This window comes from Schistocerca cancellata, chromosome 1, assembly GCF_023864275.1.
Source record: "Schistocerca cancellata isolate TAMUIC-IGC-003103 chromosome 1, iqSchCanc2.1, whole genome shotgun sequence".
NCBI lineage: Eukaryota > Metazoa > Arthropoda > Insecta > Orthoptera > Acrididae > Schistocerca > Schistocerca cancellata.
In genome coordinates this window covers 137,011,976-137,037,404 of record NC_064626.1, presented here as the reverse complement: position 1 = coordinate 137,037,404, position 25,429 = coordinate 137,011,976, and the positions used below count along the sequence as shown (strand labels likewise).

Sequence of the window (25,429 nt, the reverse complement as noted above, 5' to 3'; positions counted from 1 at the left end):
ATGGTTGAACTGCTTTTCAGCTTTTTCCCTCCTGTCTTTCTCTTTTTCTGTTTCTTCTGATTAAGCTATACTTTCAGTGGTGTTGGCGGGGGATTTCACTTCGTTCTTTATGATTTTTCAAGTTTTAAATTTTGTGCTGGAACAGTTCGAAAGAGATGAAATTGTCTCTAAAACCCGTTTTTCTGCACGCATTCTGTAAGAGTTAGCCACAGGGCAGTTTCCGCCTTCAGCACCACTACTTAATTGGTCATCCTGGTCTTCTCCCATCTCTTCATTTGTCTTGTTCTGAAGACACATCCGAATTGTGAGAAGTAGAAGTACTAGGGAACTAAACCTTTTCACAGACGTTTGATCTACGATCGACCTTCCTTGATCGTACATTGGCCTTGTCATGTTAGATGTGTAGGGAACATGGAAAGGCTCTTTCAAATCTTGACTTGTTCGGTGATGGCGCACAATTTACATCGCTGAAAACACATCCGTCTAATGGCAAAATAACTGTGTGCATGACATTTCTGTTGTTGTTGTGGTCTTCAGTCCTGAGACTGGTTTGATGCAGCTCTCCATGCTACTCTATCCTGTGCAAGCTTCTTCATCTCCCAGTACCTACTGCAACCTACATCCTTCGGAATCTGCTTAGTGTATTCATCTCTTGGTCTCCCTCTACGATTTTTACCCTCCACGCTGCCCTCCAATACTAAATTGGTGATCCCTTGATGCCTCAGAACATGTCCTACCAACCGATCCCTTCTGCTGGTCAAGTTGTGCCACAAACTTCTCTTCTCCCCAATCCTATTCAATACTTCCTCATTAGTTATGTGATCTACCCATCTAATCTTCAGCATTCTTCTGTAGCACCACATTTCGAAAGCTTCTATTCTCTTCTTGCCCAAACTATTTATCGTCCATGTTTCACTTCCATACAAGGCTACACTCCATACAAATACTTTCAGAAACTACTTCCTGACACTTAAATCTATACTCGATATTAACAAATTTCTCTTCTTCAGAAACGCTTTCCTTTCCATTGCCAGTCTACATTTTATAACCTCTCTACTACGACCATCATCAGCTATTTTTCTCCCCAAATAGCAAAACTCCTTTACTACTTTAAGTGTCTCATTTCCTAATCTAATTCCCTCAGCATCACCCGACATAGTTCGACTACATTCCATTATCTTCGTTTTGCTTTTGTTGATGTTCATCTTATATCCTCCTTTCAAGACAGTGTCCATTCCATTCAACTGCTCTTCCAAGTCCTTTGCTGTCTCTGACAGAATTACAATGTCATCGGCGAACCTCAAAGTTTTTATTTCTTCTCCTTGGATTTTAATACCTACTCCGAATTTATCTTTTGTTTCCTTTACTGCTTGCTCAATATACAGATTGAATAACATCGGGGAGAGGCTACAACCCTGTCTTACTCCCTTCCCAACCACTGCTTCCCTTTCGTGCCCCTCGACTCTTATAACTGCCATCTGGTTTCTGTACAAATTGTAAATAGCCTTTCGCTCCCTGTATTTTACCCCTGCCACCTTTAGAATTTGAAAGAGAGTATTCCAGTCAACATTGTCAAAAGCTTTCTCTAAGTCTACAAATGCTAGAAACGTAGGTTTGCCTTTCCTTAATCTTTCTTCTAAGATAAGTCGTAAGGTCAGTATTGCCTCACGTGTTCCAGTACTTCTACGGAATCCAAACTGATCTTCCCCGAGGTCAGCTTCTCCTAGTTTTTCCTTTCGTCTGTAGAGAATTCGTGTTAGTATTTTGCAGCTGTGGCTTATTAAATTGATTGTTCGGTAATTTTCACATCTGTCAACACCTGGTTTCTTTGGGATTGGAATTATTATATTCTTCTTGAAGTCTGAGGGTATTTCGCCTGTTTCATACATCTTGCTCACCAGATGGTAGAGTTTTGTCAGGACTGGCTCTCCCAAGGCCGTCAGTAGTTCCAATGGAATGTTGTCTACTCCAGGGGTCTTGTTTCGACTCAGGTCTTTCAGTGCTCTGTCAAACTCTTCACGCAGTATCGTATCTCCCATTTCATTTTCATCTACTTCCTTTTCCATTTCCATAATATTGTCCTCAAGTACATCGCCCTTGTATAGACCCTCTATATACTCCTTCCATCTTTCTGCTTTCCCTTCTTTGCTTAGAACTGGGTTTCCATCTGAGCTCTTGATGTTCATACAAGTGGTTCTCTTATCTCCAAAGGTCTCTTTAATTTTCCTGTAGGCAGTATCTATCTTACCCCTAGTGAGATAGGCCTCTACATCCTTACATTTGTCCTCTAGCCATCCCTGCTTAACCATTTTGCACTTCCTGTCGATCTCATTTTTGAGACGTTTGTATTCCTTTTTGCCTGCTTCATTTACTGCATTTTTATATTTTCCCCTTTCATCAATTAATTTCAATATTTCTTCTGTTACCCAAGGATTTCTACTACCCCTCGTCTTTTTACCTACTTGATCCTCTGCTGCCTTCACTACTTCATCCCTCAAAGCTACCCATTTCTATTCGACCTATTTTAGAAAAGGCGATATTTACCAGTAAAACTATGTCCTTTAGCGTAATATGCAGGTTGGATATTTTCGCATCCAGAAAGAGCATGCCTCGCAGTATGCACTTTTGAAGAGCCTGTAAAGTTTTATGCAACTGGTGTTGGAGGGGCAAACTTGGGTAAAAGCTATCACTACAAAATATTTTTGGCTTGAGTAACCCCTCGCAATAAACAGGGAGCGTCTAATGTAAAGGTTTTTAACTACCGCTACCAGTCACAAAATTTGTGACATTGTTTTTGTTAATGCCGTATAGCCTGATGATGAGATATTCCCTCGAAACATGTCGCACAATAAATAAATAATACATTTAATCTGGCAGGAAGTTTCAAATAATACATTAGTTAACAAATTTTGTGACTGGTAGCGATAGTTAAAAACCTTTACATATTTCTTGAGATAGTCACGGCCGGAAAACAGTCAAAAAGGGATGGTCTTTTTCGGTTTTATTCACCTTATCTTTAAAGAGTTGCAACCATTTCAGAAAATTCTCCGTAGTTATCCAGCTATTTAGCTGAGCATCATACTCCTGTTTGTGCATCCTTGCATCCTTTTTCAACTCACTATCTAGTTTGACGCAAGGAAATACACAAAGTAGTGGTACAGACAAGTTCCCTGAAGCATCTACAGAGAGCAAAAGGGTGACGTTTGTGCCTATTTCGACTGAAATTAGTTTCCCTATTTGATTTTTGCCTTTCACGGGCATGAGTTTAGGCCTGTCAGTATGGTCACAAGTTATAACCGTGTTAAAAATACTTGGACTGAATTTATTTTCCATCAGCTCGACCAATTTGTCAAAAAAATCTGCCAACTTACTCCTTGTTGAAAATCGCTGCCAGCGGCGAACTCGTGGATTCAGTTGTTCTCAGCTTTACGACTTCATATCGCTTCATAAAATCACAGTAAAAGTCTTCACCCGCTTTCATTTTTGTCTTATTGAAACGATATTTTATTTTCAGCAACTCTGCATACTTGCACTTACCCAAATGCATAACCTGGCTAAGTATTTAACAGGATCGTACAATACTCTTTCCTGTTTATCACTGAACGTTCTCCGAAAGAACTTTTTTTTTTCTAAAACAGTTTTCATGATCACCTCTTTGTTTTCCTTTCAAGATATAAGTGTATCACTAATGTATTTCTTGGAACTGAATATTTCTAATTCGCTTTTCTCATTGTCGTTACAACAATTCAGACTTTTTCTTCAGTTTCCTTCTTGCTATTTTCATCTCATTTATGTCGTATTTGATCCATGTTTGCCTATTAGAGGAATAAAAACGTAAAGATTTCTAGTTTTATTATATCTGTTTTGTCTGGTACAACCCGAAAGTACTGCTGTGGTTATTTAACATTCCCATGGTTTTTACTTGGACCAGACATTGTCAAGGCCCACAACTTAGATAATATTATCAGGTGTATCTAAAGACACAATAGAAATGTAATATTACATACTGGCTAACAAAACGCAACATTCCAAAGTTAGGCTCGTGCACCGAAAATCTCACTAGAAATAGAAATGCATTGTCACTCACTTTTAAACGCTCTGTTGTTTTGATGCAAAATCGCCTGAGGGGTCTTGTCTATCATGACCCACATTGCACCAGCACCACACGAGCTGCCACTAGCGCTAGAATTTAGAAACAGCTCTTGTCCGATACAGCGTTACCGCACCTCCCTTAATACTTAATAAGGAACTCAGTAGAAAAATGACCTATCTTGGCAAAGAAAAAGATTCTGTCTCAATCTGGCTTTGCAATCACTCTGCTTGATGCAAGATTCATGGCGAAATTTGCCAGTTGCCACTTCATTCACCCAGTTCTTGATATTTAACGCTTTCTGACTGCATTATTTTTCAAGGCTTCAAGAGAAACGCTGGTAGGATTAAATTCAGAGTGGATGAATAATTATGGAGCATACAAATATCTGTTTTTCAGGACTAGAGAAGTATAATTTTTTGAGGGTTTAAATAGTTGGTTTTAATAATTCAAGCTACAAGCAAGTCAGCGGTTACACATTCAAGTCGATAACATAATTTTGTTATAAATCACTAACTTTGCAATCGCCCAGTCTGCAAACAACTCATGTGAATGCACTAGGGGTTCCATGCATTTTGCAGTTCATGACGATCCCAGTACAACAAAGCCGTCAACAGGAAGTATGAAACGGCGAACATTTAAAGGTGGCTCGATACTGCAAGATTTTAGAGATCCATTATTACAGGATCAGAATGAACTGCTTGTGAGACCATATCACGACTATCTACTAAGAATTTCGGTGGAATAAGCCGTAGAACTTATGTTGCCTCACCTCTGTATGAAACACACGCTATGGCTGCTACTGAGTTCGCCTGTATACATAGGCTACCCTGCAACGCTTCTACTCACAACGCTTACTTCTGAGTCTGCAGTACAATATTATCAGGTTTGCCGTAGCATCCGAAAATACGACAAAACTGCATGCGTATCAAACACCAAAATCCAGCTTAAAATTCGAGAGGGATTGTAAATAAGTGACTTATTGCTTGGCACTTGTCCCTCATGGGTGTTATGCATTCTCAATTATCGTCCGCAACACAATCCTGTTTCATTTATAAAGAACAATGTTTGAAGTAACACTGTTCGTGTAAATGAACTCTACCTGCTCACTGTCGTACCTACCAAAAACCCGTAAAATTCAACATTAATCTACTGTCATGTTCCGCTTTTGTTTTTTCTGTATATGAGATGAATTACGAGTATGTGTTCTCTGAAGACAAACATCAAACTTCAAAAATTTCATAATGCACCCATTCGCTCAAAATATTGTTGGTGGAAGCATAAAAGAAAACGTATTTCGACCGAAAAGAACTGGGCGTTATTCTTCTGTGATAATTACTTAAAAACTACTTGTCTAAACACGTCGCTACATTAATTTTTTTTTCTCTAAGAAACATGCACGAATTTGCAACAATTACTCATATGCAATTCTTAAGCGGATTCTGAACCTCTAATTTCTTATCACTTAATTTATGTGGTATGTTTTTCGCAGTTTTTTCTTTCTTGTCTGACAAACTGGAAGTTTTTCAATCATGCATAGAAACAATTCCGACTATCCTCAGCATTATGCCTTTTCAGTAGCGCCTCCACTACATGAGCCTCTATAACACTTTCATGTATTCTCACCTCCACTCATACTTTTTCTCTAAATCCATTTGCAAAAGCGAGTCGACTCATCCGAAGAGTGTGTAATACATTCCACACACTGCTCATCCTGTGTCTACAGTTTCTTCACTTTCACAGAAGAAGTGAAATTAAACGATATTTGGCGTATAAAATGATCAGTGGCAACTGCGAGGTTTCGTTCGCTGTATAATTCTGTTATCTTGTGTGTATGTGTACAGGATGCTTCTCACAGACATGGATGCTAACGAGCTATTCAAAACCGTGATACGATCTGGCACTTGAATGAATATGGAGCGATAGTTATACATCGCTAAGAAAAATTACTGTACTTTCTTGACATTTATTTGAAAGTTCAGTAGTCGCCAGGTTTCATTTTTGATTCCCTAACTATTTTAACCCCTTTCCTTTTTTAGAATGTTTTGTCGTGTTGATTAACTATATCTATGGTAGTGTTCATGCTCAAGTCGACCATGTTTAAGAACAACAAAAAAACAAGTAAAATACTGAAAGCAGAACTATAAAAAACATGTATAATATTAAAATGAGATTATGCATTTTGTGGAAGTCGCCTCGATGTCGTTGGATGTGAATCTAGTTCTCTCTTTAATTTCATTTGTCTTGTTGTCACACTTCTTTCTTAAGTACTACATATATACAGTATGGTACATCATAATCTATTCCAAAACCTAGTACCCATTTTCGACTGTTGTCTAGTTCATCATCATTTGTTTACAAAATTGAAATCCTATTAAATTCTATTATATTCAGTTTCTTGGTCCTTTCCTTTACTGACTTTTTCCATACTTTTTTGCTTCCTACTTTTGAATGATGTGTATTAGAGTACTAGTTAGAATATATTCTTTGCTATTAAATTATATTAAAAATTTAATCCTTCTGATATCAAACTCGTTCTTACATAAGTCATGTGTATATAAACAAACACCTGTCAATACGAGAAGTCATTATTCTGTTTCTATTGATCTTCCTTTATTCTTCACTTTTCTTTGACACATATTGCATCAAAATGCATAAGGATTGTTGAAAATACTTTAGTTTCTCTTTTTTTCTTATTTTAATTGTTTTTTAACAAATTTTTTTAATGTGTTCATTAAAACTGTTACTAAATATGTACGTCCCAATCACACCTCAGTTGACCTACCAGAAAACCAAAACTCATTTCCTTAGATTACTATAAGCATTCTATTCATATTACATTACATTAATATAGGTATAAATGGATTATATTTCCATTGTAAATTGTTATTTGGATTTTTACTCCCTCTTAATCCCAGCGCCATGAATGATAACGATCGTCTAAAAAGTTATTTTTCAATGATATGTGCTGTCTGTATTTCCTGTAAGGTTTATTACTATATCGTCTCATACCATTTTTAATATTTCTTTGTTCAAAGCTGTGTACCTAATTATATTTTAAACTCTAACCATTCAACAGTATTTTCAGTACTGTGCATAAACTGATCATCACAATATTATCTTTTATGTTCCTGGGTTATTTCACATTTACAACTGAACTCATCCATGATTGTTGCATGAATTTTTTTCTACCACGGCGGACTTGAAGAATTACATTTTTAATTATTCTTATTTTGGATCCACTGTGAAAATAACTGAGTTTCCTGCATCTCTGTTCAGTTTTGTTGTAATGCTACGTAGTGCTGCTGAGTGCTTGATAAAATAGTGCATGAAGATTGTCACATGCACGTCACTTCCGCTCACATCTTTCTGCAGCTCTGATAGCCCCACTGTCACACACTCTAAGTTATCTAACCTTGGCTATATTACACCCTAGAATGTGCAAATCATCACAGACAGTTTCTGAAAAAATTGATCATTTGCTACTTATGGAGTTAGTTCCTTATCCCATAGACCAAATCTTATCATATGGAAAATGCAGGTTGAACAAAATAACACTCAAGACAGTTAAGAACGAAATTTACATGACAATATGTTGGGCATTTACAGATTTGAATGTACTTACGTCTATTTAAGAATTCCTCAATTGCACAGAAGATGTTCTTAAGAAGAAAAAGCTTTAATAAACTTTTGAAGGAATTTCTGCACTCGGTCAGCCTTTTATTTTCTTTAGCAATGAGTTTCATAGCTTTGTAGTTCAGGTTTTTTCCCTTTTAGTACCGTATTTGTGAATACTTCTATTGTTCTCCAACTTCTGTGGGCTGTTGACAACAAATATCATCAGTGAATACATATTATGGCAGGTTGTCATTAATATTCCCAAGTGCTTAAACAGACACCAATAATAAGTAATTTTTGAATGGCACACATAATAGTAGTTACTTTCTTAAGTGCAAAGAATTCTTTGTATCTAATGCAGGAGCTACTCCACAATATTAATCCATAGGATATCAGTGAATTAAGATATGACAATCATTAACATCTTAATTTCTGTTCCCCTAGAGTTGCCACTTACTGCGATGGCAAAAGTAGCTAAACCTAAAACCATGTGGTAATTTCTGTCTAATTTTCATCAAGACGCCCACCTAAGAATTTTGTTGTTTATAAAATATAAAATTGGGTAATAAATGTTTCTTCAAAATCAATAACAGGGTAATAAATGTTTCTTCAAAATCAATAACAGTGCGAATTCGACTGAGGATGAGAATGGAACCAATTTCAACACAGACTAACCACAAATGTAAAAGTTCCTATGGACTTGATGATAACACACTAAACATCGTGACACTCTGTTATTTGTCACATGTCTAAATACATGATTAAGTTAAGGTGTTTCCCCAAGACGATTAAAGTACCCCATTTTAGGTCTTTCTGTAAGAATGGGACTTTACAGATGTCAACAACTATAGGACAGTGTCATTCCTTACATAATTTTTCCGCAAAATGTTCGAAAAGAGAATCTATTCGAAAGTTGTCGCCCATTTACTGCACAAATAATATTTTTTTTTAATTTAGAGAAATCGTTTAAATTTGTGCCAGTGAGTACACTTAAAGGCATTACTGTATTCCACACCAGTACATTCAGGCTTAATATATTGAATGAGAAGCTTTAGCTCATCTTACTTTCATAAATATCAGATGGAGAAAATGTGTTTATTCCAGGTAAGGGAGACTGTGAGCATATTCTAAACATCCGACAGCGTATAGAGAAGGCAAAGGAGATGTTCACGTGCTTCGTGGATTGCAAGAACGTTATCGATAAGGTGAAATGGTCAAACTTATGGACTATCCTCATGGAGATGTGTACACCAACATTTCGAACACAGCGAAAATATGAATCAGTAAACACCTCCTCAAACATCTTTCCTGCTAATGCTGGCGTGACACAATGTTGCATTCTCTTTCCACTAGTGTTCAATGCACATAGTGAACATATTATGAGGGATGTTCTTGAAGACTGGCATCGCTGAAGGTGGCAAAAAAATCAACAATCTCAGACACGCAGATGACACACACAATTGCAACAGACAATCATCAACTGGAAACCATCATGCGAAGGCTGGCCGAACTATGCAGAGAATATGGTCTTGAAATATACAATACAAAGACCCAAGTGATGATTGTAGATCACTAATGACAACAGACCTGACACAAATATTGCTAGCTACGAGGTCGTCAAACGCTTCGAATATTTTGATAGAGAGCCTGAGATGCTTAGGCGCATTTTGATTGCGAGAAATTCTACTCGCTCGCATCTGGAAAGACACCTCCAACTCTGCTAAGACAAAGCTCACCCTCGTCCCAATTCTGATCTTCCCTATCGCGACCTAAGCAGCAGAAACTTGGATGAAGGAGACGGCGGACCGTCGCAAGATTGATGCTCTGGAAATGCTGTGCTATAGAAGATTACTTCGAGTACCATAGACAGCATAGAAGTAATGAATCGATGTTGAGGTAGATCGGCATCAGAACAACGCTGTCGACACTTGTCAACCAAAATCAGCTGAAATGTTTCGGTCACGTTGCCAGAAGGCATGAGGCAGTGGAAAGAACAATGATAGAAGGAAAGTCGACGGCCGAAGACCTAGAGGACGCGCACCGTTATGATGGATAGGCGATATTAAGAGCGTGACCAGGATGGACTCGCAGCGGGCAAGTCACTGTGCCCAGGACAGCTTCGTGGAGACGGGTCGTCAAGGGGCTCACCACGAAATGCCACTACACTCCTGCGTAGGGTTAGGGCAAAGACAGAGGAACAGTATTCCATACCCGTCGACTACGTGCACAAGTAAGAGGTCATGTGACCCACGCATGTAACCAACTGAGGGCAGCCAGGTGTGTTCGCAAGGGTTCATGATTGTTTGAGGAGGCCTGATGGTTGTGTAAGAACGAATAGTAGCCACGGTGAGCAACTCTTGTAGAGTCAACAGATGGCTATCATAGGATAGAATGTCCCATGATGTCAACAAAGTATTTGTTTCGCATTCATGTTTATAACGCTTTTTTAGATTTGACCAGTACTTTGTCCTAGGGGTGATAGGTCACATCATGGGGAACAACTTTTGTTCCAAACATCGCTGATGCTTCCTAGTGATACTAGGCGGCGTTTTGCGTAGTTTATGCACCCGAGAGGAAGCAAGGCGTACTTTATGGCGAGCACATGCCGTGAGTTTTGTCTATAAACCAGTCATGCGCTCTGTATTAAAGAGGGTAGTCGCAGCGAAATTCAAGTTCCTAATTTGCTTCTAATGTTCTTTTTGTGTTGGCAGAAGACCCAACACCGTGTTACGAGTGGAGGCCGAAATGCACGCGGTTTAGCTCACGCAGGCTGGCGTGAGGAGGGAAGAACCACACTGACGTGAGGTCTGGAACATGACAAGGAATGAGAATTCAGAAAGCGGACGTAATTAGTTTCATACTTTACTCCATTAATGATGAACTTCGCTCTTGACGGTACATGATTCACAATATTATCTGTTCAGAATACATTCTTGCAGTAATTATAGTAACTGAATATGGCGCCTTGCTAGGTCGTAGCAAATGACGTAGCTGAAGGCTATGGTAAACTGTAGTCTCTGCAAATGAGAGCGTATTTAGTCAGTGAACCATCGCTAGCAAAGTCGGCTGTACAACTGGGGGCGAGTGCTAGGGAGTCTCTCTAGACTAGACCTGCCGTGTGGCGGCGCTCGGTCTGCAATCACAGATAGTGGCGACACGCGGGTCCGACGTATACTAATGGACCGCGGCCGATTTAAAGGCTACCACCTAGCAAGTGTGGTGTCTAGAGGTGACATCACTGTTCTTTCCCACTTAGAGACATTCATTCTTGAGGTTTTATAATTTAAAATTACTGTAGCAATTTACTGGAGTAGGTAGTATGCAGATGGAACACTCCTGGTTAGTAGACAACACAAACTGAAACTTCGTCGTCCCTGGGTTGACAATTACAATCAAAAGACGTCTGGCGTCGCCGGGAAGCATCAGCGAACATTTTGTCTCTGAGAACAGTTGATCCACATGAAGTTAAATATCACCCCTAGATGTTTTATGCAAAGATTTTAAGACACTCTGTATACCACACACCCGTAGGAGAAACCGTAAAAATTGCATTAGGGGCCTTGCTTAGACGTGAAAGTTTAGTGGCACAACGCTGTTAGCACCTCAAGGGGAAGTGGCTTGACGTCAGATGCCGTAGGAACAATAGTTCCGTTGATATTGCTACTACTTGTGTGGAGTATGTGATCAAATTTATTTAACAATTCTTTTCAAAAGTCATAGAGACCTAAATTAGCCGATTGGATCTTTGGTACGTCACGTTAAACAAAGAATAGCATCCTTTAAAGGAATCATTGTTTGTGCCACAGGTGAGCGCCTCCGACAACACTACGCACATCCCCCGGGGTGAAGGAGGCGCCATCGAGTCCGGCTCCCGGCTGATCCTGCGCGATGGCACCACCAGCGCTTTCGACTCAGTCAGCCTGGACGGCGACCTCGGCGCGCTGCCCGGAGGCACCGTGCTGGTCTCCTCCTCCAGCACCGCGGGCGGCGCTCGCTCCAGCAGCAAGTTCGCCACCTCCTCCTCGTCCGTGTCCAGCTCCTCCCAGATGAGCAGCAGCCAACGCCAGCAGGAGCAGTACCAGCAGAGCTTCCAGTCCTCCAGCTCGAGCTCCAAGCAGCAGGAGATGCGCTCCTCCGCCACCACGGAGTTCGTGTCCGGCGGCGAGGTGGTCTCTGTCGGCGACTCCAGCTTCTCGACCTCTGGCGACGTCCTGGAGAGCTCCACGTCCTCCTCGTCGACGGTGGTCCAGCAGGGCAGCAGCTCCAGCATCAGCAGCAAGAAGTTCAGTCAGCGCTTCCACAGCGACGACCTTGCCGGGGGAGACGTCAGTATCACTCTCCCGGCGGACAACGCCGCCCTGATCACTGTCACCACGGGCCGCGACGTCATCCAGCGCCTTCCGGCAGGGTCTTCCGCGGTCGATGTGAGCCTCACGGGTGGCACCACTGTCTCGAGTTCGCGCTCCACTACGGCTGAAGAAAGGGTCGCCTCGTCTACGACTTCCACGAGCAAAGTGGTCGAACAACGAATCATGAGCGAGCTGCACGATCTCGACTCCTTCCTGTCGACGCAGCACACTGGCGAATCGACCCCTGCGAGTCCCTACAGCGTAACCGAAATGCGCGACGGCGGCAGCTGGACCGTCGTCTCTTCGACTTCTGGCACGCAGCAAGATAACAGGAGGATCGTCACCAGCAGGGACGACACCAACTCCAGCGAGTTCGTCTTCCGTTCGGGACGGAACGTGAACGAGATAGACACGACCAGTACGCAGCAGACGGACACTGCGGTGAACAGAGACCAAATCTCCACGACAACTACGAAATCGCGCACTGCAGACGACAATCGAAACGAATCTTTCATCAACAAAGAGAAACTAACGACAGTGACCTCCAGGCGAGACAATGTCGACGACATTCGCAGTGATTCTTTCATAGACCAGGAACGAATTTCGTCAGTCAGATCCAGAACTGATGTTGTGGATGAAACTGACCGTATGTCTACTGTTTCAGAGAAACTCATTTCAACTACAGTGGTAGAAGATACAGGTAACAAACATATTGTGAAGGAAATAACATCCATAATCGTCGAGGACACCGAAGAGATGAAACCAGCTCCAGAGAAGCCGTCTGCACGTGGAGATAAACCGTGCAAGCCGAGCGATGGCATTACCGACAGACCCTCAGCAACGAAAGAGACGCCTAGCGTGGACCGTCCGGCTCCGTCGCCAGAAACGACGAGACCAGAACAGAGGAAACCATCGTCACAGGACACACCCACGACGAAAGAGCCCACAGACTACACGACCACATATCAACAGTCATACAACAACAAGAGAATCAGCGTCGATGTCAGCCCCACACACGATGCCTTTGCGAGGTCTCTCAGGGCCTCACCAGAACGTGCGACTCCGGCGTCTTCTACAAGGTCGTCCAAGACTTCGCTCGACAGGTCTAGCCCTGCGCGCTTCACGAAGCACACGACATACCGCAATAGAACGAGTCTCGACCACAGCTTAGCGCACCACGTTAAAACCAGTGCGGATAAGACCATCAGACGCCCGTCCCCCACAAGGGAAAGCCCAGAGAAGACTACAAGAAGGACGACACCGACAAGGACGAGCCCTGAGAAGATGACAGGTAGACGTTCTCCCTCGAGAACTAGCACTGACAGGCTTGCAGACAGGTTCTCACCTTCGCGAACCAGCCCCGACAAGACGGGAGCGAGACCGTCAGCACCTCGCCATAGCCCAGAGAGGTTACTGAATGGCTCAGCACCCAGGACGAGTCCAGATAGGACTGCACCAACCAGACGGCCGTCGGACAAGACGCCAGGTTACATGGCCCCTATCGGCAGGAAAATTTCAGACAGAACCAGTCCAGAAAAACATTCTCCCGCCAGAAATATACCAGACAGAACACCAGGACACATGACTCCTGATGGGAAAGTTCCATCAGACAGAACGAGTCCCGAAAAGTCTACTCCATCAAGAACATCTCCAGACAAGACACCAAGTTACATGGCACCACTGAACAGGACAACCACCGAGAAAACTACACGCAGACGATCATTTACTTCACCCACCAGAGACAGCCCAGAAAAGAGAAAGACCTCAACGACCTCACCTGAAAAGCCTACACAGAAGCCGGACAGAAGGGTCAGTTCTGGAGACCGACCGCGTGATGTAACATATTCTCCATCGAGGAAAACGTCTGATACTACCACAACGATCACAAGGGATACTACTGTGAAGAATGCAGTAACCAAGGATAAACGCAGGCTCTCGTCCGGACTGTCGCGTGCAGTTACCAAGAAACGTTCGTCAACTCCTGGTGCATCGCCACACACCAGTCCAACCAGAGATGGTGAGGTTCCCCACAAGGAACGGCAGAGCAGGCCGCGTTCTCGAGGCAGCTCACGCTCAGGGACCGAGTCAGAGGTTACAGACGATGAAACAAAGACCACTGAAATTCCAGATGCCAGTGACAGTGAACCGCGCATTGACGACAGACCAGAATCCAAGAGAAAACCCCTCCCAACATCCACGGATGATGAGCCGCAAACTGACGACGATACACAGAAGATCTCAGATCGCAAAGCTCCACTTGACGACGATGAAAAACCTGAAAGTAGAAGAAAGTCGATTCCGGGGTCTACAAAAGATGAACCACACAAAGATGATAAGCGAAAACCTGAGGTGAGAAAGCCAAGTGTTACAAAACCTAAAGACGATGAAGAGAGTCCTGATGACCGTCGAAGACCACAGTCTGGCAAGAAAGCAGTTCCAGATGCAGGCGACGACTGTCCTGGAACTCGTCCACGCGAGGAACCTTCTCCAGAACGCACTACAAAAACAAGGCGTGGTGACATTAATGTAATTACCGATTTCCTCGATCAGGAGCGTCATCAGTTATCAAAACCAGATGACAAACATCCTACGAGAGACCAGACAACTCGAGACATTCCAGACGATAAAAAGAAATATGGTGACACAGTAAACTTAATTGAAGCTGAAGCAGGGCGCCAACTGTCACCATCACAAAAAAAGAGACCTACAAATGAAGATTCTTCTCCTGAAAGGAAGGAGCCCATGAGAAGAACTCCAGGGGAAACAAAATCTCCACTGTCAACAGATGTTAGTCCGTCTAGCAGGACATCACCAGACCGTAAGAAGCCAACAGCTGACGAAATATCACCGGGCAAGAGGCCTGATGCCCCCTCTGGAGAAGTAGTATCGCCTACAAAACGAAAGCCTGACGATGAGAAAGTGAAACCTGATGACACAAAAGGAACGAAAATTCCAGTGAGAGGATCTCCTGACAAGGAATCACCTTCACATGATAAAGGAACACCTAGAGAAAAATCACCAGAGTACAGCTCAGAAGGATCTGTGTCTAAGGAGCTACGACCGAAGAAGGATACTGGTCGAAGGTCTCCAACAAGGCCTGGAGACAAATCTGAATCGCCAGATTCGAGTCCTGAGAGACGTGGATTTTCACCAATAAAACGCTTCAGGACAACACCTGACGGCAAACTGACAAAACCTGGCACTATTCCTGGTACAGACGACCATGAACCAGTACCATATAATGAGGCTCCAGAAAATGAACCGAAAGAGACGCCGAGTTCCAGGAGAGAACCTATCAAACCTAGTAAGCCTATATCATCAAGACCAACCGATGAGCGAAAATCTGGCATACCAAAACCTACCCCATCTCCCATTGACAGCACAGATGTAAATGACCGATCTATGTCGCCTTCGAAGGGAAGACCATCTGAAGAGCGACCATCTATGCTGCCAGTCAGTAAACCAGTACATGGACAGCCTAAAACAGGGAAGTCGCCAGCCACAACTCCCTTGGAAGAGAAGTTCCCGAAGGATGAAATTACCAGGTGGCCTGATGGTCAGAAACCTAAGGACAGATCACCTGACGCACAGAAAAAAGAAACAGAACGACCTCGACAATTACATCCGAGCGACTCGCCGAGGTCACTGAGCCCTGTTAAAGACAGCCCTTCGGCGCTTACCACTGATGACACGAGGGAAAAACTGAAACCTACAGACAGGGAACAGTCGCCTAGTGATGGCCGTAGCCCCAGAAGCAGTCCGGAACGAAGCAGTCCAGAACGTGACTCGTATATAAAAGGACGTCCCACCTCACCAACCAAAAAACCTGGAAGAAGAACACAAGGAGGAGAGTCACCAGATAGAAGTCCAAGTTCAGAAAGCAGCCCAGAACGCAGAAGCCCTCAGAGGCAGCAGACAAAGTCAGGTTCTGATCGTTCGCCTGGAAGCAGTCCTGAACGACAGACAAAACCCAGAAAAGCACCTGAAACACCTCTGCAAAAGAAACCCTCAGATGATGTAACTAGGGGTTCACAGATAAAGAGGCCAACACCAGGAGCTGGCAGGCCCTCTTCAATACCGAGGACGAGCTCTGCACCACGCAGTGATTCGCCTTCTACTGACAGGAGAGTTCCTCGTAGACCGCAGGACAAACAGGTTCCTTCTACCGTGAGACCTACATCTGAGCCAGCGAGAAAACCGGAGAAACCGGGAAGCCGATTCCCACAGGCTCCAGACATCAGCCACAGGCCAGCTACAACTGTCAGGCAGCCAAAGGCATCTCTACCGTCTTCCAGGAGACCGGAAACTCAAAGTGGAACTTCACCAGCGACGAGTCCTGCACGTAGACGACCCGAAAGACCCGAGTCTCCCACTGCCACAAAGAGGCGTCCGAAGACGTCTCCTACCACGTACTCCCCCTCATCCAGTCCTGAGAGACACCAGCCGAAGATGGCGCCTGTACATCTTCGGGACGACAGGCCATCACAATACAGTCCAGAAAGGAAGACGCCAAAAGATAGCTCGCCTGCCACCAGGCGACCAGCCACTAAAGTCAGACCAACAGAAAAACCAACAGAAAGAGTTGCTCCAAAACCATCACCCAAGTTTGGTCCTCAAACTAGTCCTGAGCGACAACCAAAAAAACCAATCGTCAATGGATATGACAGAATAGCGAAGTCTCCATCTGGACCAAAGTACCCAGACGACAAGAAGCCACTGAAGCATAACGAAATTCCAACAAAAGAGCCAATGTCTACAAAACCAGGCAAGAAGCCACAACCGCGTCATGATAAAGACCAACCCAGGAAAACAGAAAAACCAGAACAGACGAGATACGCAGCAACAGCTAATTTCATTACACACCTTAGGGAATATGAAAATGATAAGGATGTTAAGAGGCCAAAGCAGAGAAAACCGGATGACGAAGACGATAAATCAACCGACAGGTCGTCGACTGTTTCGAGTCCTGAGACAGTGAAAACAGCAACAGACACGCCAAATGATACTGGTGATTTGCATGTGACTTCATCTGACTTCATCGATCATGAAGCTACTCACACAACCACAACGAGGAAAAGGACCGAGATACATGTTCCTCAGGTTACAGACGAACCATATTCTGACAATGATGATGACCTTAATGAAGATGCTTCGAGAAGACCTCGCGACCAAGACAAAACAGCGCCGAAAACTGCTTCAGTATCTATTACTATCTCTTCAAATAAGTCTTTCGATAGACAGAGAACGTACGATAAGACAGATCGGCACGGAGATTACTACAGCGACGAATTTCCCGATGATTTTCCGGAAGAAAATCCACCTGATGAATTCCTTGTTGATGACTCTGACACTGACTTCTCTGAACCTACAAGGAGACCTAAAGGACGTAAACCTAACGACATAAGCAAAATCCAAGAAGAGGAGCCAGGTTTGAAGAAGCCTAAACAAGGCCGCCCTGCTGAGAAGCAGCCGACAACAAAGAAACCCGCAGATACACATCTGGCACCTAAACGAACAAAACCATCTGCTGTGAAGCCAGCGGACTCGCGAAAGCCAACTGGAAGACCAGACGGGATGTCGCCTAGTAGCGCCCAGAGGCGACCAGATGCTCACAAACCAACATTCCAATCATCTACTAGACCTGAAAGACCAGCAAAGCGTATGCCCAGAGATGGTGACGACACGCGGCCTACACGAACAAATTACGAGAAAAATATTATTGTCAGATCCAGTTCTCCCGGTGATATCAAACCACACAGACCAACTACCAAAAAGGAAATCACTGTTTCCCGTGTTACAGATAACAGCCATTCAACCCGATTGACTTCTGTCAAGCAGCGAGTAACGGTGGCCTCTGCTACCACCAGAGTGACTGGCTCGAAGACAGCAAAGGTGACTACGACCATGGTCAAACAGATTGGCAAAAGACCTGTTCCTCAGGATGAGAATAACAGGCGGAAGCCTAAAACAGATCGTCCATCTATGACTACGGTCATGAATCTCAGAAATGCAACTGCGCCTAAAAAGACGGTACCTGCCAAGAAAGGCGCGACAAAACCAAAGAAAATGGTGAATGGTGTCAAACCTACAGATGAAACGACTACAGATGAAGAACCTGAAGCCCCTGAATTCATCACAGATGACGAGAAACACAGTATTCTCATGTACACAGAGGATGAAAGCGATATAAATGAACTCGATGACGTGAGGCACAACGAACTGCATTACATATCGAAGATAGAGGAGACAACAACTCGAGAAGATCGTCTTATATCATCCACACAAGACAAATTCAGAGGTGACACACTTACCACCCTGGAGGTTCACCACCCCAAATCTTCCCGTGAATCTTCTCCAGAGTATATAAAGCGACCTTTGCCCGTCACTGATGATGAAGATGGGGGCAGGCCTCGTTTTGCTGACAAAATCAGCGAGCCAGAAGATGATGATGAAACTGCAAGGAGACCATCAAAGACAGTATTTCAGAAACCCATTTTGCAGCCTGAGCCTTTGGATGAAGAAATTACCGATGATGAAGATAAATGTGCCCCAGAGGTTCCAGGACAGCCTAGACAACCAACAAAGACACCTTATCGCTCTGAAAAGGTGACTGATGTGAGGGAAGTGGAAACAGATGAAACCACAAACGTCAGTGTCGCTGACAGAGTGACTCAGTTCATAGAAAGCCAGAAAACATCCACTTCACCTTACCAGCCCAAGCCTCAAGAACCAACGGACGATGAACCAAAAATTGATGACAGTCCAAGTTCAGTGAGTAAAGCAAAAGCTTTATTTGAAACTATAGCAAGTACACAGAAATCGCCTACTTCTCCAAGGCAGATCGATATTCTAAGCAGGCCATCAGTCTTTGAAGCTAGACGAGGTAGTCCACGAGTGACTCCGACAACAGACCAAAGTGGAACACCAAAATCGCCTGGCCGTCCAACAGAACCAAAGCGGGCAACATGGCCCCCTCAGAGGCCTCCTTCTGATAATGAAGAAGATTATCCTGAATCGCAAAAGCCTGGAAGAACTTTGCCAACAGGTGGCCAACCCAAAGATCTTGACCATCCAGTACAAGACAAAGAACCCAAGAAAGGAACATGGCCTAGCAGGAAGGAGCCCTCTGATTTAGATGGTTATCCATCATCACAACAACCAGACAAGTCACGACCTGATGCTGAAAAGCCAGATCGGCCAGAGAGCCATCTCCATCGTCCTAAGGAACCCAAAAGAGCTACCTGGCCTCCTCAAAGGGTAGAAAGTGATAATGATGACGATGACATTCGTCCTTCACAAAAACCAGACAGGCCCTCTTCTCCTGTTACCCAGACACGTCCAAATGACCGTAAAAGTGGTACCTGGCCCTCTCAGAAGGAACCAGACGAAATAGATGACGATCATCCTTCAGCACATCTGCCTGACAAGAGATCGCCTGACAGCAGGCGACCAGCAGATGACAGTCGTTTGGTGCAGCCCAAGGAGCCGAAAAGAAGTACCTGGCCTCCTCAAAAAGAGCCATCTGACATGGACCAACCAAACGATAAACCTCAATCAGTGCAACCAAAAGAGCCAAAGAGAGCTACGTGGCCTCCACAGAGACAACCATCTGATGTAGATGATAGCTATCAACCATCTCCACACCGACCAAAAGGCGATGGTCCTCAAACCAAGCGTCCAGATGACGACTATAGGAGGGAACAACCAAAAGAATCCAAGAAAACCACATGGCCTCCACAAAAACAGCCTTCCGACGTTGAGGACGACTATACGCCTTCACGTAAGCCTTCTAGAACCTCGCCTGACAAGGAACAACCGAAGAGATTCGACGGAAAAAGACCAGAAGTGCCACAAGATGAGTACCCTAGTGATGAGGATTCTGAATACCCAGTTGGTTACAGAAGACCATCTAAAGATACTCCAACATACATTTCAGAGTCTCCATATGATACATCACCAGCACGAAAAATTTCGAGGCCAATGGAAGAGCAACCTAGAGATGAACCAACAGTTAAACGGCCTACCGATTCGTATGTCACCACCACAAAGGTAGACTTAACACCAAAACAGAAACAACCATTACATCCATCTGACAAAGAGACATCACCAGAAAGGAAACAGCCTGTACCTACTGACGAAAAGCCTCGAAAATTCTCGACAGATACTTACACAAAAAGCAAAACACCACAGCGGACCTCGTCGCCAGACGAAAGACACGTTGCTCCATCTAGAAAAGATAGTTCCCCAAGAAGACCACAGCCAGATACATTCAGTACAGGAACGTATCCGAGGAAGAAGACACCACGTGAAAGCTCCCCAGAGGATCGAGTACCGTCGCCCACGCGCGGCAGGCGTCCATCCGGCAAGGATGAGCCGGAGCGCTTTTCCACCGCTACTTTCCCAAAGAAAACAGCACCGAAAGACGAGGAGCCGTCGAGAAGAAGCCCACAGAGGGAACAGCCTCGCGGAATTTCAACCGATACGTTCACCAAGAAGAAATCACCTCGGGGAGAATCACCCGACCGCGAGACGTCACCACAGAGGAAATTTTCGACAGACACCTACACGAAAGATAAGTCGCCCAGGGACCGGAGGCCAGACGAGCGCGATAAGTCTCCGACGAGAAAGTATTCTTCTCCTACTAGAGATCGTCCACACGAGCAAACACCTGGAAGAAAGCCGTCGAGTGGGACTTACCCAGAAAGTGACGGAACGTCACCGACGGCGAAGAGAGATTTTACCAGACCAAAACGTCCAGAAGACTCTCCAAAGGACACATCACCGACGAGAAGAGATACGACGATCGTGAGAGAGAGGCACGACGATTTCTCAAGTGCTACATACACAAAGAAGACATCGCGCGACGTCTACACTGAGGAGAGGGTGTCGCCCACTAGGAAGGAATCGGTACCGCGCCGCGAGTCTCCGGGCGAGGTCAGCCCGACGAGAGCGTCGCCTACGAGGAGAACAGTTCCTGACGACAGAGACCACCCGAAACGGCGCTCGCCCGACAGGTCGCGATCGTCGCCCTCGGCACCACGCTCTTCGCCGACAGACTTCAGAGCGTCGCCCGAAAGAGGCCCCAGGACTTCCCCAACCAGACGGGAAGAAGACTACCCGAGGAGCAGGGAGTCCCCAGACAGGAACCGTTACTCGCCGGACAGGGCAGAACGCTCGCCCGAACGGAAGGAACAGACTCCAGCCACCAAGTCCTCGCCAACTCGCAGGACCTCCGCGCCACGGGAACCTGCTGAGCCGGTCAGGAAGACGTCGACGCCCAAGGACCGGAAGGAGCCGACGCCTCAGCAGCCGGGTGGCAAGTTCGGCGTCGCACTGCGACAAGTCAAGGCCAAGACGGCCACCGGCACCACCACCACCAGTGTCGCCACCACCACCACCACCACCACCACAACAGCGCAGACGCGACGTCGCAGCGGGGAGGTCCCTAGGCCCAAGGCTCCGGAGGATGAAGAGGACATTGAGCAGATCTTCGACATCGTAGTTCTCGAGAAAATGGTGAGTGTGGCGGAGTTTTAATGTCATCTTATTTCCACGCTGTATGAAAATAGCCGCTAGCTAGAAAGAGAAGGAAGAGTTGCACACGCAGCACTTAAAATCAGTAATGATAATTAATTGAAACCCTCAGTTGCCGACAGGTGTTGTTGATATACCTCGATGGGGACATCTGAAAATATGTGCCCCGACTGGGACTCGATCCCGGGACCTCCTGCTTACATGGCAGCCGCTCTATCCATCTGAGCCACCGAAGGCAGAGACGAATAGCGCGACTGCAGGGACTTATCCCTTGCACGCTTCCCGTGAGACCCACATTCCCATCTGTCCACAATCTACATACGTGATGTTCCTAATAGATATTTGCCCATTCAATAATTACTCGCGCACACTAAGCTGTCGATTCCCGTAAGAGTTCGGGCAACCTGTGTGCATTCGCACAGACGAAGGTCAATGGCTGGGTAGCCTTTAACTATATATATGAAGACAGTAACTGTTCTCGAAAGAACAGATACCATTGATGCCCGTGCAGCTCTTCTAGAATCAATGATAATTAATTGAAACACTCAGCTTCCGACAGGTGTTGTTGACATACGTCGAGGGGACAGCTCAAAATGCGTCCTCCATCGGGACTCGAACCTGGGACCTCCTGCTTACATGGCAGTCGCTCTATCCATCTGAGCAACCGAGGACACTGATGACTAGCGAGACTGCAGGGACTTATCCCTTGCACGCTTCCCGTGAGACCCACATTCCCAACTGTCCACAATCTACATACGTAATGTACCTAATAGATATTTGTCCATCCACTCATTACTCGCGCACACTTATATACTTAAAATCAGTACTCAGATTCTTGTCCTCCCCCCCCCCCCCCACTCGTTCAGTCACCTATCTTTTGACTGGTTTGAAGCTGCCCATGCTTTAGTATTTCGTACTATTTTTTCATTTCCATGTCATCATGTCAGGAAAAAATCATCCATAAACATTGTTGTTCTCCCTTTTCTTCATCTTCTTCTTCCCTTTCATCGAATTTTAGCCCGACACGCCCGCTATGGCTCTCACGATTCCAATTTCTTTCAAGGTCTTCCAATACTCCTTCGATCAAGTGGCTTGTAGTTTCAACCTGTTAATGTTATTCTATTCCGTTCTGTTTAAATGATCCTGCCACTTGTTTCATCCATATTTTATTTTAACATTGATATTAAAATTTTTAACTCTTCTCTGCCTGCATTCTTTCTAATTTATCTATTTCGTTCTGCTATCGGTCACCTTTTCTTTCATACGTTGTTATGCTTTTAGAACGTTTTGCTAATCATTAATTGGTGCAAACACACACACACACACAGACACACAATGACATTCTCATAGGTAGTGACTGCCTCAAGATCACATTAGAAATAATTTGAAAATTAGAAAATAGGTAATTCCAGATTATTTCAGTAACTTTTATTTTCAAACTCATGCAATAAAATACACCTTTCGATAATCGAAACATGTTCTCAGTGCACAGCAATTTATTAAATAAAAATATGTATTATTAACATATTTATATTTACGAAAAAGTGGCAACTCTGAAAAATTCTGTAAAATAAATGATCCACAGTCCACTTCATCATAAATCTGTGGAGATGAAATTATCAGTTTAGTTCAATAAATAGTGGCCCACATTTTTTTCCGAGAACGTATTCATTCTTAAGAGTTACAATTTGGTCACAATATCAGTCAACGTTTCTTTTGTGCATACAATTTTCCGCATTGTCCCCATCACGGCCGGCCGTTGTGACCGAGAGGTTCTAGGCGCTTCAGTCCGGAACCGCACTGCTGCTACGGTCGCAGGTTCGAATCCTGCCTCGGGCATGGATGTGTGTGACGTCCTTAGATTAGTAAGGTTTAAGTAGTTCTAAGTCTAGGGGACTGATGACCTCAGATGTTAAGTCCCATAATGCTTAGAGCCATTTGAACCATTTGAAGAGGAGCACGCCTGGGCACATTTATGTTTCCATAGGTAACAGCAAACATATTTCCGCGAAGGCATTGACTGTCTTGTCTCATAGCGGGATAAGTGCATTAAGAGTTTTGGCGATTACTTTTGAAGTAATAAACAGTTTACTTGCTTTTTCTCCATCTGTCCCGTTTTGATTTGACTGGCCCTTTCAGCACTAGCACAGAATTGTACACACTACTTATAATAACACGATGCCAACAAATAAACATCTTAAAGTTCGTAGCAGATTAAAACTGTGAGCCGGAACAGGATTCGAACCTGGGACCTTTGCCTTTCGCGGGCAAGTGCTCTTCCGACTGAACTAACCAAGAACGTTTCAGAACCCTCCCTTACAACTGTACTTCCCCCAGTACCTTGTCTCCTACCTTCCAAGCTTCAGAGAAGTTCTCCTACATACCTTGTGGGACTAATAGCCCTGGGAGGAAAGATATTGCGGAGAAACGCCTACATCCACTTGAACCTGCTTACTGATACCTCAGAATATTTCCTATCAAACGGTTCCTCCTTTCAGTCAAATCAGGCCATAATTTCTTTTCTCCCAGATTCGATTCAGCACCTCTTCTTCAGTTACTCGTTCTGCTCATCTAATCTTCAACATTTTTCTGTAGGACCACTTTTCAAAAGCTTATTTTCTCCTCTTGTTAGTAGTGTTTGTTCTTCATGCTCCTCTTCAATACAAAGCTATGGTATGAACAAGCGCTTTCGAAAAACATTTCCTAAAACTAAATTTGTATTCCCATATTCTAGGAATGAGCGAAGGGGAAGAGATGTAGAAATCTTGCACTGCCATTCTAGGCAAGGTCTTTTAGCGGAGGCGATTTGCCGTTGCATTGCTCCGAGCTGTTATGAAGTGTCAACTATATATCTGTGTGATGTGGATGGTTGTGATGAGTTCTTGAGTAACGTAGTGCTGGGTTTCTGTTGTTGTGATGAAGGGAAGTGAGAGGGTGCCAACCGATGCCGGCACAAAACATACTCCTCTTGGAAAGCACAAACAGAGCCGCCGAGCTTAACGTGCCCATCGCCTAACGGATCACCGTCTACAATTAACTTGCGCCCAGATCATTAGACACTGCGTTAGACATTGGCGCAAAGACTGGCGGTCCGGTACCTAATGCCGCCCCCCCCCCCCTCTACTCTCCTTGCCAGCCAAACGCTGGCGGTGAAAATTTTCCATCGCCACGATTCGAAACGACTTATCTCAGAGTCCTTGCGTTAGCGACCTCTGCCATGGAGGTAAATACGTTTCTCTGTTTCTGGAAAACTTATCTTGCTTTTGCAGGTCTGCATTTTGTATCCGTTTTGGCCATCGCCACATACTTTGCTGCCCAAATAGTACAACTCGTTTTCTGCTTTTAGTGCCTCATTTCCTGACCTAATTCCTTCGGTATCATCCGATTTAATTCCGCTGCACTCAGTTACAGTTGTCTTACTTTTGATTGTGTTCATCTTATAATTTTTTTCAAACACCATCTATCCCATTTGAGTAATCTTCCAACTCTCTTGCCAATTCTGAAACCATATCTTAAAGTTTTAATTTCTCCCTCCCCCTGAAATTTAAATCATTTTCAAAATTTCTCCTTGGTTTTGTTTACTGCACGCTCAATTTACAGACTGAATAACAAGGGGAATCTGCTACGACTCTGTTCCACTCTCTTCACAATTAGTGCACCCCCGTTATGTCCTTTGACTCTTGTGACTGCAGTGTATGGTTTGTTATGTCTTCACCTGCACTGATCATAATGGCTTTACGACACTTTCATCTGTTGTAGTGGCAAGGGGCCACACTTGGAAATTATGAAGTTCACGTCCCATTTGTTTATTTCTCAGATTTTTAGCTACCTTTGTCCA

At 44.3% G+C, this 25,429-nt stretch overlaps 1 protein-coding gene across 1 annotated transcript in view; it reads left to right on the top strand.

Annotated features, from left to right (window-relative positions):
* Positions 1-25,429, top strand: part of LOC126166863 (microtubule-associated protein futsch-like) — a 474,845-nt gene that overhangs the window by 174,105 nt on the left and 275,311 nt on the right. Inside the window, exon 4 of the mRNA XM_049920436.1 lies at positions 11,515-21,573. Coding sequence (XP_049776393.1) covers positions 11,515-21,573 — 10,059 coding nt within the window. The remainder of the gene's footprint in view (positions 1-11,514; positions 21,574-25,429) is intronic.